Below are 16,952 nucleotides of genomic sequence, written 5' to 3'. Positions count from 1 at the left end.
CCCTGGGATTTGGGACTGGAATTTTAGAGAGGAAACTGGGGAGCTGCAGGGTGGTCATCTGTCACTTTATTTCGCCCGTCTTGTAGCAGGTGAGCCTTTCGAATTAGGAAGTGTGTTTTACAACCAGAGCCCCCGCCCTCCTGCAGCGCAGGTGCAGCTGGCTGGCCTCCGGCTTCCCACCCTCCACCTCATCCGTATTTGTCCTTGTCCCTGCCAGTCTCGAAAAGGCACTCTGTCACAGGTGTACACATGAAAGGCCCTGATGAGGATGGGGCTGCCGTTTCGGCTGCCAGGTTCACTTTCCCTGGGTGGTTGGCGGTGTGGGGTGGAGGCCAGGGCTGTAGTGCAGCTCCCGCAGGCACTGGCTCAGGGGGAGGAGGTAGGCTCCGGTTTTCGGTAATCCTCCTGGATGGGGATGGTGCTGCCCTCCTCCTCCCTGGGGCAGCGGTAAGGACAAGGCTCTGCAGGCTCCACAGGACTTTCTCCTTTGTCTGCAGAAGGAGATCCAATGAGTCTTGGCCAGCAGTGGGGGCAGGGAGAGAAGAGAGGAAGAGATGGGCAGAGGGGGAGGGGTGCCAGGAGCATGCCCGCTAAGGGGAGAGAAAGCGTAGGACCGAGGCTGGTGAAGATGGAGCGGGTGGGTTTCAGTGAGATTCCAGGCATGGGCAGCGGGGTTGAGCCGGTGGGGTGTGGTGCAAGGGCAGGGCTGGAGACCTGTATTCTGTTTCTTACTTGATCTATATTTCCTTTGTTGATGGAGGAACAGGGCTCCAGCCAGGGTAAAAACAAGAAACGTTCCAGAGAAGATCACAAGGATGCGAATAAAATCTGAGCTGCACAGGGATCTTTGGGCTGTGATAGGCAGGAGCCACACAGGGGTTAGGGGAGGGTCTAGCCCTCAGCTCCCTCAGCCCAGCCCTCCTGTCACCTTGCCTCTCCCCTTTCCCCCACCTTCTTCTCTTCCACCCCCAACCATTGGCCAAGTCCTCTCCTAATTGCTGGACTCTGCTTTTTCCACTCCTCTTCTTACCCCTACTTCTAGGAGCTTTCTGTCTGGCTTCCCTCTGGCCCCTCCTGTATGCATTCTTTCTAGTGGCAGGGATTAGGGAGAAAACTCACCTGGCCAGTGGGTAGAGGGAGTTGGGGCAGGCAGCTGCCTGAGGCCAGCCAGGGTCTGCATGTGCCCAGCTGTCCTGGCTTCCAGCATCTCTGGAAAAACAGAGACAGAATGAATAGCAGCAGGGAACTCCACAGGGCACATCTGAAGGCCTGAGAGGCCCTGGATGGGATGGGAATGCAGAAACAGGCTGACCTTATCTAGGGGTAGGAGTGGGGAGTACTGGTTAGGGTGTCACCTCTACCCAGTGGGTTGCCTGGAACTTACCACTGACGTAAGGTAAGTGGGTGGGCTGAAGGTGTGGGTCCAGGGCCTGAGACGGCTGAGTGGTCAGCAAAGTGTCTGGAGCTGGATCACACTCGGTGCACTCCTTGTCCCTGCACTGCCAGCCATCGGGACAGGCACACTCGGCATTGGCAGTGATGTTGCAGCTGCGAATGAGAAGACCTGGGGGAAGAGGAGGACCAGGGAGCCTAAGAAAGCAGGCCTGTGGAGACTTTTGAGGTCCACTTGCTTCATCCTGCCTCTAGGGATGCGCTTCCCTTTTCCATTCCCACCCCTGTCCCCCCAATGCCTTTGCCATTGTTATTGTTATTAAAGAAGAAAGTTGGATCTATTGGAAGGAAGATTCATCAGTTCAGACATAGAAACTATGAAAAGTAGAAGGAGCTTACATAAATTTCTCTTATGCTCCTGATACTTATTTTGTTCTTTCTTTTTTTTTTTTTCTTGAGACAGGGTTTCACCATGTTGGCCAGGCTAGTCTTGAACTCCTGGCCTCAAGTGATCCACCTGCCTTTGCCTCCCAAAGTGCTGGGATTACAGGCGGGAACCACTGCGCCTGGCCTACTTTTTTTATTTTTTATTTTATTTTATTTTTATTTTTTATAATAAAGATGGGGTTTCACCATGTTGGTCAGGCTGGTCTTGAACTCCCGACCTCAGGTGATCCACCCGCCTTGGCCTCCAAAGTGCTTGGATTACAGGCGTGAGCCACCACACCTGGACTATTTTTATTTTTGTTTTTTGAGATGGAGTCTCACTCTTGTTGCCCAGGCTGGAGTGCAGTGGCACGACTTTGGCTCACTGCAACCTCCACCTCTTGGGTTCAAGAAATTCCCCTGCCTTAGCCTCTTCAGTAGCTGGGATTACAGGTGCCCACCACCACCCGCAGCTAATTTCTTATATTTTTAGTAGCAACGGGTTTGCACCATGTTGGCCAGGCTGGTCTCAAACTCCTGACCTCAGGTGATTCACCCACCTCAGTCTCCCAAAGCGCTAGGATTACAGGCGTGAGCCATTGTGCCTGGTTCCTGATACTATAATAACTTTTAATTGAAGTATAATATATATACAAAGAGGCACACGAGGATAAAGCTGAAGAATTTGTACAAATTTGGCTCTCAGGCATAACCAGCACCAGTTAAAGAAATAGAAAATAGCCAGGTGCAGTGGCTCATGTCTGTAATCCCAGCACTTTGGGAGGCTGAGGTGAGTGGATTATTTGAGCTCAGGAATTCAAGACCAGCCTGGCCAACATAGTGAAACCCCATCTCTACAAAAAATACAAAAATTAGCTGGGCATGGTGGCACATGCCTGTAGTCCCAGCTACTGGGGAGGCTGAGGTGGGAGGATCGCTTGAGCCCATGAGGCAAAGGTTGCAGTGAGCTGAGATCATGACACTGCACTCCAGTCTGGGTGACAGAGTGAAACCCTGTCTCAAACACCACCAACAAAAACCAAAGTACATTAGAGATTTCCGGGGGCTAGAGATGGGGACGAGGATGGTGGGAAGAGATGGGGAGTAATTGCTAAGGGGTATGGGTTTCTTTGGGGTGACGAAAATGTTATAGAATTAGATAGTGTTGATGGCTGCAGAACCTATGAATACATTAAAATAAATAAAGAGTTACTTTGCCTTTTTTTTTTTTTTTTTTTGAGATGGAGTCTCGCTCTGTCGCCCAGGCTGGAGTGCAGTGGAGCGATTTTGGCTCACTGCAACCTCCGCCTCCTGGGTTCAAGTGATTCTCCTGCCTCAGTCCCCCCTCGAGTAGCTGGGATTACAGGCATGTGCCACCACGCCCAGCTAATTTTTTGTATTTTTAGCAGAGACAGGGTTTCACCATTAGCCAGGATGGTCTCGATCTCCTAACCTTGTAATCAGCCCACCTCGGCCTCCCAAAGTGCTGGGATTACAGGAGTGAGACTTTGCCTTTAAAATATACATTTTGCTCAAGTGTAGGGGTCTGATGCTGGCCTTAATTATCCTGGGGGTGGAGGTGGTAGGGCACTAGATGGGCTGGGCTGGGCTCGGCTCGCTGGCAGCTGGTTTGAGAGGAGGGTGATTCAGAGGAAGACAGTGACACCCAGGTGTGGGACTGGCTGCAAGGGAGCCTGGTGGGCCTTAGGGCAGATGCCTGTGTAGACCCGGGGAGCCCTAGGAGTCCTGACAGGTGGAAGAAGGGCACAGAAAGGCAGGTTGTCAAACATCATAATCCAATCTAACAGTTTTATTTCACATGCCTTTTGTCAGGGCAGGGAGAGGGGCAAATTCCTTCTTGGCATCCTTATGGCCCTGTGACCTCCTAATGAATGCTGACTCTGAGTTGCTACTACACTTTGGTTTCCTTGTGGCTTCCCAGGAATTGTGAGCCAGGTTGGATAAGGACCTGCAAGGGAAGAATGAGGAAGCCTGGGACAGTGCGGGAGGGGAGAGCATTGGTGGTAGGGAGGAGTGATGAGAAGGGTCTCTGCTAAAAGGGAAATGGAAGGGTTAAAGAAGGGTTAAAAACAGTGAGGTGCCATTGTTTCAGTGGTATCTGGAGACCTGGGGGTTCTACGTACCAGCTATAGCCTGAGCTCAAAATTCCAGGCTGGGCCCCCCTCAGGCTCCCGTCTATAATCCCAGCACTTTGGGAGGCTGAGGCGGGCAGATCACCTAATGTCGGGAGTTCAAGACCAGCCTGACCAACATGGAGAAACCCTATCTTTACTTAAAAAAAAAATACAAAAAATTAGCTGGGTGTGGTAGCGCATGCCTGTAATCACAGCTACTCAGGAGGTTGAGGCAGGAGAATCACTTGAACCTGGGAGGTGGAGATTTCGGTGAGCAGAGATCGCGCCATTGTACTCCAGCCTGGGCAACAAGAGTGAAACTCTGTCTCCGATATCATAAAAAAAAAAGCCGCCGGGCGCGGTGGCTCAAGCCTGTAATCCCAGCACTTTGGGAGGCCGAGGCGGGTGGATCACGAGGTCAAGAGATCGAGACCATCCTGGTCAACATGGTGAAACCCCGTCTCTACTAAAAATACAAAAAATTAGCTGGGCATGGTGGTGCGTGCCTGTAATCCCAGCTACTCAGGAGGCTGAGGCAGGAGAATTGCCTGAACCCAGGAGGCGGAGGTTGCAGTGAGCCGAGATCGCGCCATTGCACTCCAGCCTGGGTAACATGAGTGAAACTCCGTCTCAAAAAAAAAAAAAAAAAAAAATCCAGGCTGACTTCAGACACTTCCTCATCTCACAGATGCCAGCACTGAGGCCCAGAGAGGGCCAAACTCATTCAGCCCACTCATCTTCTCGCCCCTGGCCGCAATCCCCTAGGGTCCTTCTGCAGCCAGATGCTGCTGTGGTACTTTGGGGTCAATTGGCTGAGCTCCCAGAGAAGAGTCATGGATTGGGCCAGTCTGGAACAAGTGAAGGGACTGAGGATAGGCTCAGTATGGAGCGAAGACCTTCAGGTAGGGTCTGCAGAGTGAGTAGGGAAGTTATCACTAAGAAAAATTCCAACCCTGCAGGGGCTGCCGCCAAGAGAAAAGCATCTATTACAGTCACATTTTTAAGTTAAGTAGACTGGAGAATATTTCTTGTGTATTAAGTATGTTGCTGTTTGGTTTATTTGCAATGGAAGAGCTTTTGTTTTTCTTTTCTTGTTTTTTTTTTTGGAGACAGGGTCTCACTCTGCTCAGTCACCCAAGATAGAGTGCAGGGGTGCAATCACGGCTCACTGCAGCCTCCACTTCCTGGGCTCAAGTGATCTTCTCACTTCAGCTTTCTCAGTACCTGGGACTACAGGTTTGCGCCACCACGCCTGGCTAACTTTTCGTATTTTTAGCAGAGACAGGGTTTTGCCATGCTGCCCGGACTGGTCTCCAACTACTGGGCTCAAGGGATCTGCCTGCGTTGGCCTCCTAAAGTGCTGGAATTACAAGTGTGAGCCACTGGACCGCCTCTTTTTTGTGTGTGTGACAGAGGGTTTTGCCCAGTTACCCAGGCTGGAGTGTAGTGGTGTGATCATAGCCCACTCCCTAGACCTCCTGGGCTCAAGTGATCTTCCCATCTCAGCCTCCCAAGTAGCTGGGACTATAAGTTCACCACCACGATCAGCCAATTTTTTTACAGGCAAGGAGTTGCTATGTTGCCCAGCTGGTCTCGAACTCCTGGGCTCAAGTGATCCTCCTGCCTTGGCCTCCCAAAGTGCTGGGATTACAGGCATGAACCACCACTCCCAGCCTTGGTTTTTGTTTTTGTTTTTACTGGACCAGGCACTGTAGCTCACGCCTATAATTCTGGTACTTTGAGAGGCTGAGACAAAAAGATCACTTGAGCCCAGGAGTTCAAGGCTGTGGTGACCTCTGATTGCACCCCTGCACTCCAGCCTGGGTGACAGAACTAGACCTTGTCTCTAAACAAAACAAAAAAAACCAAAATGCAGTTCCAACAGACCTAGTGACACCAAACACATTTTGCAAGTAGGTAGTTTAATAGTTACAGTTACCTGGTTCTAAAAAGTATCTTGCTAGAAAACACTTGTTCAAAGGGGGCACTTTAAAGTCTGCAATTCTTTTTTTTTTTTTTTTTGAGACGGAGTTTCACTCTTGTTACCCAGGCTGGAGTGCAATGGTGTGATCTCGGCTCACCACAACCTCTGCCTCTTGGGTTCAGGCAATTCTCCTGCCTCAACCTCCGAAGCAGCTGGGATTACAGGCACGCGCCACCATGCCCAGCTAATTTTTTGTATTTTTAGTAGAGACGGGGTTTCACCATGTTGACCAGGATGGCCTCGATCTCTTGACCTCGTGATCCACCTGCCTCGGCCTCCCAAAGTGCTGGGATTACAGGCTTGAGTCACCGCGCCAGGCTAAAGTCTGCAATTCTAATGTATACTGGCCGTAGCTTCTGAAATTGTAGCAAAGATGGACAAATAATCACAGCATTCATAAGCGCTACTGCAGATATTATACTTTTTAGTTAAAAAAAAATGGAACTATCAAATAAAAACACAGGCCACATACACACTAATTTTCTCAAATTGGCTTTTGTGCAAAAAAGGTTGTTATCTATTGGCTTATTTTGCTATTTTCTTAGAAAGATGTGTTCCAAATTCCCAAGGGCCAACCTACACATGTGCACTCTGGGAACACAGCCAGTTTATGGGTTGGGAGTTGCTTGTCTGAAATCTGGGGTCATAGAGCCACTCCCCTCATGTGATTGTCTTGATCCTATCCATAGATGCATTCTCACCAATCCCCCAATTCTATTTATCCATTTCCCTGAAATACTAGATTTCTGCCCACGTTAATTCATGCCCCACCTAGGGTGCCCCATTTCCCAGCATTGGCTCCACTTGCTGTGAGCCCTGAAGAAGGCTGAAGCTTTGACACCCTCATCCTCCTTGCCCCCCCAACCCATCACCAGCCTTGCTCCCCCAAACGCTTGTCCAGTGTCCCCACCCACACACCCTTGCCCACCTCACCAGAGTTACAGTGCCGACAGCTCTCACAGTGGGGCCGGGAGTGGTGGTCTGGAGAGAAGGAGACCCCGGGCATGCAAGGGTCACACTGAGCAGCCTTTCCGTGCTGGTCACAGTCCTTCACAAGGAATGTTCCTGGGAGCAGAGCGTGAGGGATCAAGACCCGAGAAGGGCTGAGTCTCTGTCCTCTTCAAGGTGGTGCCTCCCCGCAGCTGCAGGATTTCTCCCCTTGCTTGAGCTCAGTCTCACCCTGTGCCTGTTCACTGAATTGGCCCCAGTCCTCTCTCTTTTGGCACTCACCTGACCCCTGCCAAGGTCCCCTCTTACCTGGTGCACACATCTGGCAGCACAGCTTTCCCTGAGCCCAGTAGTGCCTCTCTGGGCAGCTTTTGGGGGCTGGAGTAGCTGAGACCCCCACCAGGGTCCCCAGAATGCACAGCCACCAGGGATGTGGCCGTGCCATGGTTCCTGCCCAGGGAGCTCCTTCTGTGCCCAGTTGCTGACCGCTGGCTTCTGCAGTTAGCACCTACAAGCTGGGCGCTGCTGTCTCTTCTTTGCAACCCCTGGGCAGTGGCTGCTTCAGGTGGCAAGCCAACCTTTGAGGGCAGAGGCTCTGTTGTGGCGTTTTTTTTCTCTCATAGCAGCAGCCTCCACCCCCTTCCTCCTTCCGTGTGCTGGGGAGAGTATTAAGGGCAAACTGTCAGATCTGCTGCTTTTTAAACATGCCTTCTCGGACACACGAGCCTCCTGCTCATGAAGCCTGTAACCCACCTACTCCTGCTTCTGTGACAAAAAGATGATGGATGCACACAGTCGCCCACCCCTCCTATTTATGCACTTGTGCACAAAGGTGCCCACATTACCTGCCCCCATCCACAGTTTACAGATGAATCCATGTGTCTCCTGTGGCCCATACCTGCATCCCTCCTTTCTCAGACAATAGTTGAAAGAACGAAGGAGAACCAGAATTGAGCACAGGTCCACAAACTCTTACCTGAAATTTTGGGGGTCAGATAAGTTTTGGAATTCAGAATTTTTCAGGTTTATACAGAAACTAGCACCACAAAACACCCTTGGGGAGTCGAGTAGCCCCATAATCAAACAAAACATGTCTGCAGCAAAACTATTGAATATTTCCACCAAGTGGGATGAACCTCAAATAGCCTTGTCTCAATTGAGGTCTGGTTTGGTGACCCAATGAGTTTGCTATAGAATTGCTCAGCATTGCAGACAAGGGGCGTAGGCCTGCCTCTCTTCTGTCACCCTCCTGCAGATCACCTATGCTCTCCTTTAATCCTTATGCCAGCCTCTGATGTGGGTGCCACCTACCGAGTACCAGCTCGGCCGGGAGACCCCTACCCAGGCGGTGCTGAAGGCAATGAGAGGGAGACACCCAGACAGAACAGCAAAGTGGGTCTATCTGGGGCGTGGCGGTCCAACAGCCTACTGAGCCGAGAGCCTCAGGGGCTGACAGCATTCCAGGCTGAAGACCCTGAGCAGATTTTGATCCACGTATTTATTCTCTCTTAACAGGTGATTCTTATTAATAAACAGGTGTTCTGTATTTACTCATAATGCAAAAAAGTCCAAGGAGGCAGCTGTTACCACTAATTGCAAATGAAAGGGTATTCTCCACAAGGGAGCCACGGGGGCGGGGTAAACTTAATGTTTCTCGACAGCCACCCACTGCCCGCCTGGCCTTCCCTCGCAGACCCTTGCTGCCTCACCTCTGTGCCATCTTTCCCCTCCCTTCCCGCCTCTGGCTGTGTCAGTCACTGGTGTCCTGGACCACCTGGGGCATCTTCTCTCCCGGCCTTGGGCACTTGGGATTAAAGATCGCTTCTGACAGGGGTCATCTCTTTTTCACTTTCCCAGTTCTCCCAGCAAGACTGATTTGGGGATATTGGAAACAGCTAGGCTTTTCTTTCTTTGAGTCCTGGGAACACACATGGATCAGCAACCTCCTCCATTCTTTCCTTGGTGACCGAGATACGGAGTGGCTTATTTCCCCAGGAAGTTTTTCATTCAGGGGCTTTGCAGTTGTTTCCACATTGCTCATAAATGTCACACTGCTGTGGTGACACCTGTCAGATCCGCTCTCTATCTCACTCTGTAGTTTCCTTTCTCTTCATTTTCTCCATTCTCTTGTCTTTTCCCAGCCCCCCGTGCAGCTCTTCTTGGGGGTCTACTCAAGTCAGAAGCCACATCTGGGTGCGATTTAGAGTTGTTTATGCAAAACCACTTTTTTCCCCACCAGGCAGGGCGCCCGAATTCCCACCACAGAGAGTGCTGTGGGGCGGCCCGAGGACTTTTCTGTCGCCAGCCATTTCCAGGTTGTGGTAAATGTCTTCTCGGCTAGTGTTAAGCCTCAAGGCAGGCATGGGACAGTGGGTGGCTAGCTGACAGCAGGCCCTAGGAGGATGGATGAGACCCTCAGGAGAATGATGAGGAACCGGGGACCTTTAGGAAGAAATCTGTAGAACAGGGACTTGGAGTTCCAGCCTAGCAACCTTGAGCCAACTGGGAACTGCTCACTCGCCTAAGGCCTCTGTCCTGTGGGCCAAAGCCCATCTCCTCTCTTCTATATATCTCTTCTTCAGGGGGTCACAGCAGAAGCGGGTCTGCTTGGCTCTCCTGGAGGACCCCGGCCAAGAGGAGGAAAGCCAGGTTTCTGGGCCTTTGTCCTTCCTGTGCAAATAGAATGAGCTCATCTCCAGCGCTCTTTGCATCCACTTCTGGTGAGCCTTCCCCATCCAAGCCTGGCTCCCTGGACAGGACCCTTCCTTTCCGCCCCCACCCCATCTCACTCTGTCACCCAGGCTGGAGTGCAATGGTGCGATCTTGGCTCACTGCAACCTCCATCTCCTAGGCTCAAGCAATTCTCGTGCCTCAGCCTCTTGAGTAATTGGGATTACAGGTGCATGCCACCATGCTTAGCTAATTTTTGTATTTTTAGCAGAGATGGGGTTTTGCCACGTTGGCCAGGCTGGTCTTGAACTCCTAGCCTCAGGTGATCCGCCTGCCTCAGCCTCCCAAAGCGCTGGGATTACAGGCGTGAGCCACCATGCCTGGCTGGGCCCTTCCTTTTGTCTACAGGCCCTGGGAGTACAGCCTGCTGACATCTTCCTTGAAATCTCACACCACCACTTTCTCTTTTGGGGTCAGCCTCTCCCCCATGCCTGGCATTTTTTCAACAGTTCTCTGCTTTTCTTTCCTCTCCAGAGACAGGCCCACAGAAGCCTTTCTCGAGAACTCCGAGGACTCTCATGACTTTTTTGTTCTTGTTTTTTTTTTTGAGATGGAGTCTTGCTTTGTCGCCAGGCTGGAGTACAATGGCCTAACCTTGGCTCACGGTAACCTCCGCCTCCCAGGTTCAAGCAATTCTCCTGCGTCAGCCTTCCTAGTACCTGGGATTACAGGCACCTACCACCATACCTGGCTAATTTTTGTATTTTTAGTAGAGATAGGTTTTCACCATGTTGGCCAGGCTGGTCTCAAACTCCTGAGCTTAGGTGATCCACCTGCTTCAGCCTCCCAAAGTGCTGGGGTTATAGGCATGAACCACTATGCCTGGCTTTTTTTTTTTTCTTCTTTTTTTTGAGACAGGGTCTCTGTCTGTCGCCCAGGCTGGAGTGTAGTGGCACAATCTTGGCTCACTACAACCTCTGCCTCCTGGGTTCAAGCGATTCTTCTACGTCAGCCTCCCAAGTAGCTGGGATTAGGGGCACTGGCCACCATGCCTGGCTAAGTTTTTATATTTTTAGTAGAGACGGGGTTTCACCATGTTGGCCAGGCTGGTCTCAAATTCCTGGCCTCAAGTGATCGCCTGCTTCAGCCTCCCAAAGTGCTGGGATTACAGGCGTGAGCCACTGCATCTGGCCTCTCATGACTTTTGAGAGGGACTGAGCAACCCTCCACCTGGCCCAGTGGCTGTAGCCTAGATGTCAGCCAGGGGCAACCTGCTCCCTAAAACCTATATAAGATGCTTCTTTCTCCCCACTCAGGAAAAGCCCTGGGCAGGCTGTCCACCTGCACGACTTCCAGTGGGTCGGGTGTCCTCGTGGCCACCTCTGGTTCTGGTTTCGCTTTCAGCCAAAGTCTCGTTCTTGCCTCCGTGTCTGCTGTCTGTTCTTTACCTATACCCTGCCTCAGGCCCAAAATGGGAGACACAAGACTTGCTTAAAGTTTCCTCTAAACCAGCTCTAAACAGAAGGCTCTTAGGTGTGGCAGACCTTTTCTTTTTTCTCCAATTTTTATAAAGCAATGACCTGTTAAAGCACTCAGCAGGACCAATCTCTGCAAGACCTTTCCTTAGGAGGAAGTTCTGTTATGGGACAAAGATGTCCTCAATCACTGTTCCTGACTTCGGGCTCCTGAGTCTTATCACCCGAAGGTCTGGGTTTGTCTGGCCTCCTTTGACTCCTGCTCCCCATTCCTTCATCCCCAACTCCCACTTTCTTTGATGACCACTACTAGCACTGCTGCCCCCGCCACCTTAAAGCCTCCTTGCCAGCAAGGCTTTGTTTGAGAGGCCACCTGGGCAGGACAGCAAGTTAAGCTCATTAATGAGGCTCTGGGTCCTCACAGCTCTGTAATTTGCATTTCTGCACCTCCCCAGTCTGAGTGACACAGGGGACTGACCAACAATGGGTATTTCTAGCCTCTGCCCATGCCTCAGAAGCCCAGCACAGCTCCCAGTGTCTCCTAGCACATAGGCACTGGCTAAACATTGGATGGTCCAGCTCAGCTTTGTGCCCTAGGGGCTCTGTCCACAATTATACAATGGAAATGTCAGAGGGCTCAAGGCCCTTTAGACCTCCTCATTCATTTGATAAGTGTTTGTTGCACATCCATTTTGTGTTAGAAACCAGCTAAGTAATGGGGCACAAAGATAAAAAACAGACAAATTTGTGGTTTCTGCCCTGATGGAGTTGACACACTAGTGTGAGAGTCAAATACTGATCATATAATCTCAAAGACAAATGTAAAATTGGCCAGGTGAGGTGGCTCACACCTATAATTTCAGTCACTTTGGGAGGCCAAGGCAGAAGGATTGCTTGAGCCCAGGAGTTTAAGACTAGCCTGGGAAACAGAGTAAGACCCTGTCTCTACATACAATAAAAAAAAAAATTAACTGGGGGCGGGGCACGGAGGCTCACACCTGTAATCCCAGCATTTTGGGAGGCCAAGGTGGGTGGATCACCTAAGGTCAGGAGTTCAAGACCAGCTTGACCAATATGGTGAAACCCCACCTCTACTAAAAATATGAAAATTGGCCGGGCCTGGTGGCATGTGCCTGGAGTCCCAACTACTCAGGAGGCTGAGACAGGAGAATTGCTTGAACCCAGGAGGCAGAGGTTGCAGTGAGCTGAGGTTGTGCCATTGCACCCCAGTCTGGGCAACAGAGCGAGACTCCATCTCAAAAAACAAACAAACAAAGATAAAAAATAAATTAACTGGGTGTGGTGGCACATGCCTGTGGTCCCAGCTACTCGGGAGGCTGAGGTGGGAGGATCGCTTGAGCCCAGGAGGCCTAGGCTGTGGTGAGGCATGATTGTGCCACTGCACTCAAGCCTGGGTGATAGAGCAAGACCTCATCTCATAAGACCCAAAAAACAAAACAGAGTTAAAATTTGTTAGTAACGGTCATTATTGCTACGAGGGAGAGAGTTGGGGTACAATATAGGTGTCTATCCCCCTAATAGGGGGACTCTTGGGGTGGGGAGTGCTTCAACTAGGAAGCAAAGTTTAACAGAGATATGTGGAATCTGGCTGCTCCCTACCTATGTGAGAATTGTTAGTTCCCTTGGTTTCTGTGACAGCACCCTGTTTTCCATTCTTTGACCACTCGTTTTTTAAGTGCTATTTTTTCTTTTTTTATATACAGATTATATACAATAGGGATAATCTGTTCCTTGAAAGCCTGGTAGAATTGGATTGTTTGTGTGTGTATGTGTATTTCAAGCGTAGGTGTTTCACTGCTGCCTCTCTCTGTCACCCAGGCTGGAGTGCAGTGGCACGATCTTGGCTCACTGCAACCTCCACCTCCTGAGTGGCTGGGATTACAAGTGTGCACCACCACCCTTGGCTAATTTTTGTATTGTTAGTAGGGGTTTTGCCACATTGGCCAGGCTGGTCTTGAACTCTTGACCTCAAGCGATCCACCCACCTTGGCCTCCCAAATTCCTGGGATTACAGGCGTGAGCCACCGCACCCGGCATACTTTGTCATTCTTTTTCTAATTTATTGGATGCTTGATTAATTAATTCAGAAACTTCTTTTCTAATATATGCATTTAAGGCTATAAACTTCCCTTGAAAATCTACTTTAGCTCCGTCTCATAAGCTTTGCTATATTGTTTTCTTCGTTATGGTCGATTTACTTTTCCCATTATTATTCACTTTTTACATCTATTTCATTTATAAATGCACTAAGAATTTTTCAGATCTGTGGGGCTTAACTTTTTGTTGTTTATTATTTCAGTTTTAAATATATTATGGTCAGAGCATTCAGTCTGTCTGTGTAGCATGGCGGGCAGAACGTTGGCCTCCCGAGGACATCTACGCCCCTGGAACTGCATGTAAGGTTACATGGCAAAGGGGCGTTATGGCTGCTGATGGCATCAAGGTTGGCCTTGAGATGGGTGATTATTCTGCATTATCCAGGTAGACCCAGTGTAATCACAAGGATTCTTGTAAGTGGAAGAGAGAGACAGAGGAGGGACAGCCAGAGAGGTGGCCGCGTGAGAAGGATCAGGGATGTTGCTGACCTTGAATCTGGAAGAAGAGGGCCAGGAGCCTTGGTACATGGGCGGCCTCCAGAAGCTGGGAGGGGCAAGGAGACGGATTTGCCCCTAGACGCTCCAGAGGCAGTTGGACCTGCCAACACTGATTGTAGCCTGGTGAGGCCCATTTTAGACTTCTGACCTGCAGAGCTGTGACATAATACATCAGGGTTGTCTTCAACCACTAAGTTTTTGTTAATGTGTTGTAGCAGCCAAAGAAAACAAACACATATGAATCCTCTGGCATTTGTTTGAAATTTGCTCTGTGGCCTAGTATGTGGTTGTAAATGTTTCATCTGTGCCTGAAAAAAATGTATATTTCTAATTCAGCGGTCTCTGTTTTTTTAAAAATTTTGCACACCATCAATAAAACGATTTTCAACATGTATCCCAAAATATACAATGTTTTAAATAAATGAATCATGTATACTCAGATAGGTTCTATATAAGTATATGCAGACATTCTGAAGGATGAGATAGAATTACACAGCACATATAGAAACATAATAAGGATGAGATTGGCTAGATGCAGTGACCCATGCTGTCATCCCAGCACTTTGGGAAGCCGGGGTGGGAGGATTGCGTGAGCTCAGGAGTTTGAGACCCGTGTGAGCAACAACAACAACAAATAATAAAACTAAAATAAAAAGAATGAGACAAAGATAGGAAAAACGATATTTAAAGATACTGCAAGCTTTGCGCAGTGGCAGTATTGTAGCCAATGAGGTTTATCCGAGGTGCGATTATTGCTAGTTGAAAACTTTTCCCAACACCCCGCCATGATGACTTGAAATATAGTCAGCATTGGCAATTTTTGGCAGTTTCTACGTGCACTGAATTAAAAAAAAATTGCATTTACTTATGTGCAACATAAAAGATCTAGTTGCTCTCATTAAAAAATATAATAGGTAACAACATTTTCTGCAATATACTAAAACATTAATAGTAATCAATTTAGCAAGAATATGATTTAATGTGTTTATTATTTAAAAAAATCTTTCTTCAACACTTTATGTATAGTAATCTGGGTCTAAGTACAAATATTTAATTTTTTTTAATTGCAAGCCCACAACGAATATCATATATTTAATTTTTATGACTGACATAGATGAAAAAGTTTCTCAGCCAGGGGCAGTGGCTCATGCCTGTAATCCCGCCACTTTGGGAGGCCGAGGTGGGTAGATCACCTGAGGTCAGGAGTTCAAGACCAGCCCTAACCAATGTGGAGAAACCTCGTCTCTACTAAAAATACAAAATTAGCTGGACATGGTGGCGCATGCCCATAATCCCAGCTACTTGGGAGGCTGAGGCAGGAGAGTTGCTTGAATCTGGGAGGCGGAGGTGAGCCGAGATTGCACCATTGCACTCCAGCCTGGGCAACAAGAACAAAACTCCATTTCAAAAAAACTAAAAAGGTTCTCTAGGTCAAACTGTTTCCAGTGTGTTTTCTAATTTTGAATCAAGCGTTCATCTTCAAGCCCGCCACAGTGGCTCACACCTGTAATCTCAGCACTTTGGGAGGCTGAGGCGGGAGGATGGCTTGAGGCTAGGAGTTTGAGACCAGCCTGAGTAACAGAGTGAGACCCCACTGTACTTCAGTGCTGGTGACAGAGTGTGACCCCATCTCCATTAAAGAGAGACTGGGAGAGTGCGCGTGAGAGACAGGGAAAGAAAGTGTGGCAACACCAGCTCAACTAGGCCTACAAAACGCTACATCCCCCATCATAGAAGAACTCATTGCCTTCCATGACCACACCCTTATAATTATTTTCCTAATTAGCTCATTAGTCCTATATATTATCTCTTTAATGCTTACTGCAAAACTAACTCACACTAGCACTATAAATGCTCAAGAAATCGAAATAATCTGAACTATCCTACCCGCAATTATTCTTATGATAATTGCCCTCCCATCCCTGCGCATTTTATATATAACAGACGAATTTAATAAACCCTACCTAACCCTTAAAGCAATTGGCCACCAATGGTACCGAAGCCATGAATACTCGGACTATGAGGACCTGGCCTTTGACTTATATTATACCAACATATTTCCTCGAGCCAGGAGAATTCCGACTTCTTGAAGTAGATAATCGAACAACCTTACCAATAGAAGCAGATATCCGTATATTAATCTCATCACAAGACGTTCTACACTCATGAGCCGTCCTATCAGTAGGCGTTAAAGCGGATGCAATCCCAGGCTGCTTAAATCAAGCCATACTAGCCTCAATACGGCCAGGACTATTTTACGGACAATGCTCAGAAATTTGTGGGTCAAACCACAGCTTTATAACTATTGTTCTAGAATTTATTTACTTCCAAGATTTCGAAGTATGAGCCTCATGCTTATATATTGTATCACTGTAAAGCTATTCAGCATTAACCTTTTAAGTTAAAGACAGGGAGAACCTCTCTCTACAGTGAATGCCTCAACTAGATATCTCACCATGACCAATGGTGATTCTATCAATAGTTGTAACTCTATTTTATGCTATTCAACTAAAAATGCTAAATTTTTTTTTTTTTGAGTCGGGGTTTCGCTCTTGTTGCCCAGGCTGGAGTGCAATGGCGCAATCTCGGCTCACCACAACCTCCGCCTCCTAGGTTCAGGCAATTCTCCTGCCTCAGCCTCCTGAGTAGCTGGGATTACAGGCACACACCACCATGCCCAGCTAATTTTTTTTTTTGTATTTTTAGTAGAGACGGGGTTTCACTATGTTGACCAGGATGGTCTCGATCTCTTGACCTCGTGATCCACCCGCCTCGGCCTCCCAAAGTGCTGGGATTACAGGCGTGAGCCACCGCGCCCAGCCTAAAAATGCTAAATTTTATTTTCCACATTACCCCACTATCAAAATTAACTAAAACACAAAACCAAAAAACAACTTGAGAATTAAAATGAACCAAAATCTATTTGCCTCTTTTAGCATGCCTATAATCCTGGGAATCTCCCTAGTAGTATTAATTATTCTATTTCCCACCACACTAATTATATCCTCTAATAACCTAAACAACAACCGATTTTCTTCCCTCCAACAATGACTAATCCAACTTATACTAAAACAAATAATGGTAACCCACACCACCAAAGGACGAACCTGATCCCTTATACTTCTAACCCTAATTACTTTTATTGCCCTAAGTAATCTTCTCGGACTTACACCCTACGCATTTACACCTACCACCCAGCTATCAATAAACCTAGGCATGGCAATTCCTCTATGAGCAGCAACCGTACTCATAGGGTTCCGATTTAAAACAAAAGCGTCCCTTGCCCATTTCTTTTTTTTTTTTTTTT

General features: G+C 48.5%; 1 protein-coding gene and 1 non-coding gene across 2 annotated transcripts; one reads left to right on the top strand and one right to left on the bottom strand.

Annotated features, from left to right (window-relative positions):
• Positions 1 to 44: 44 nt before the first annotated feature.
• Positions 45 to 7,550, bottom strand: CD27 (CD27 molecule). The gene is made up of 6 exons (XM_032254553.1): positions 7,195 to 7,550; positions 6,871 to 7,002; positions 1,385 to 1,564; positions 1,120 to 1,209; positions 733 to 852; positions 45 to 491 (listed from the first exon to the last, which is right to left on the bottom strand). Exons 1-6 carry the CDS (start codon positions 7,328 to 7,330, stop codon positions 367 to 369), a joined length of 783 nt encoding a protein of 260 aa, XP_032110444.1. The 5' UTR covers positions 7,331 to 7,550; the 3' UTR covers positions 45 to 366.
• A 6,793-nt stretch (positions 7,551 to 14,343) lies between these two features.
• LOC116534363 lies at positions 14,344 to 14,490 on the top strand. The gene has a single exon (XR_004261685.1). It is a non-coding gene; the product is annotated as a U4 spliceosomal RNA (small nuclear RNA).
• Positions 14,491 to 16,952: the final 2,462 nt, after the last annotated feature.

This window comes from Sapajus apella, unplaced genomic scaffold (genome assembly GCF_009761245.1).
Source record: "Sapajus apella isolate SASKATOON/1434 unplaced genomic scaffold, GSC_monkey_1.0 scaffold86, whole genome shotgun sequence".
Taxonomy (NCBI): Eukaryota; Metazoa; Chordata; class Mammalia; order Primates; family Cebidae; genus Sapajus; species Sapajus apella.
Note: the sequence above shows the minus strand (reverse complement) of the source record. Positions and strands in the feature narration are given on the sequence as shown.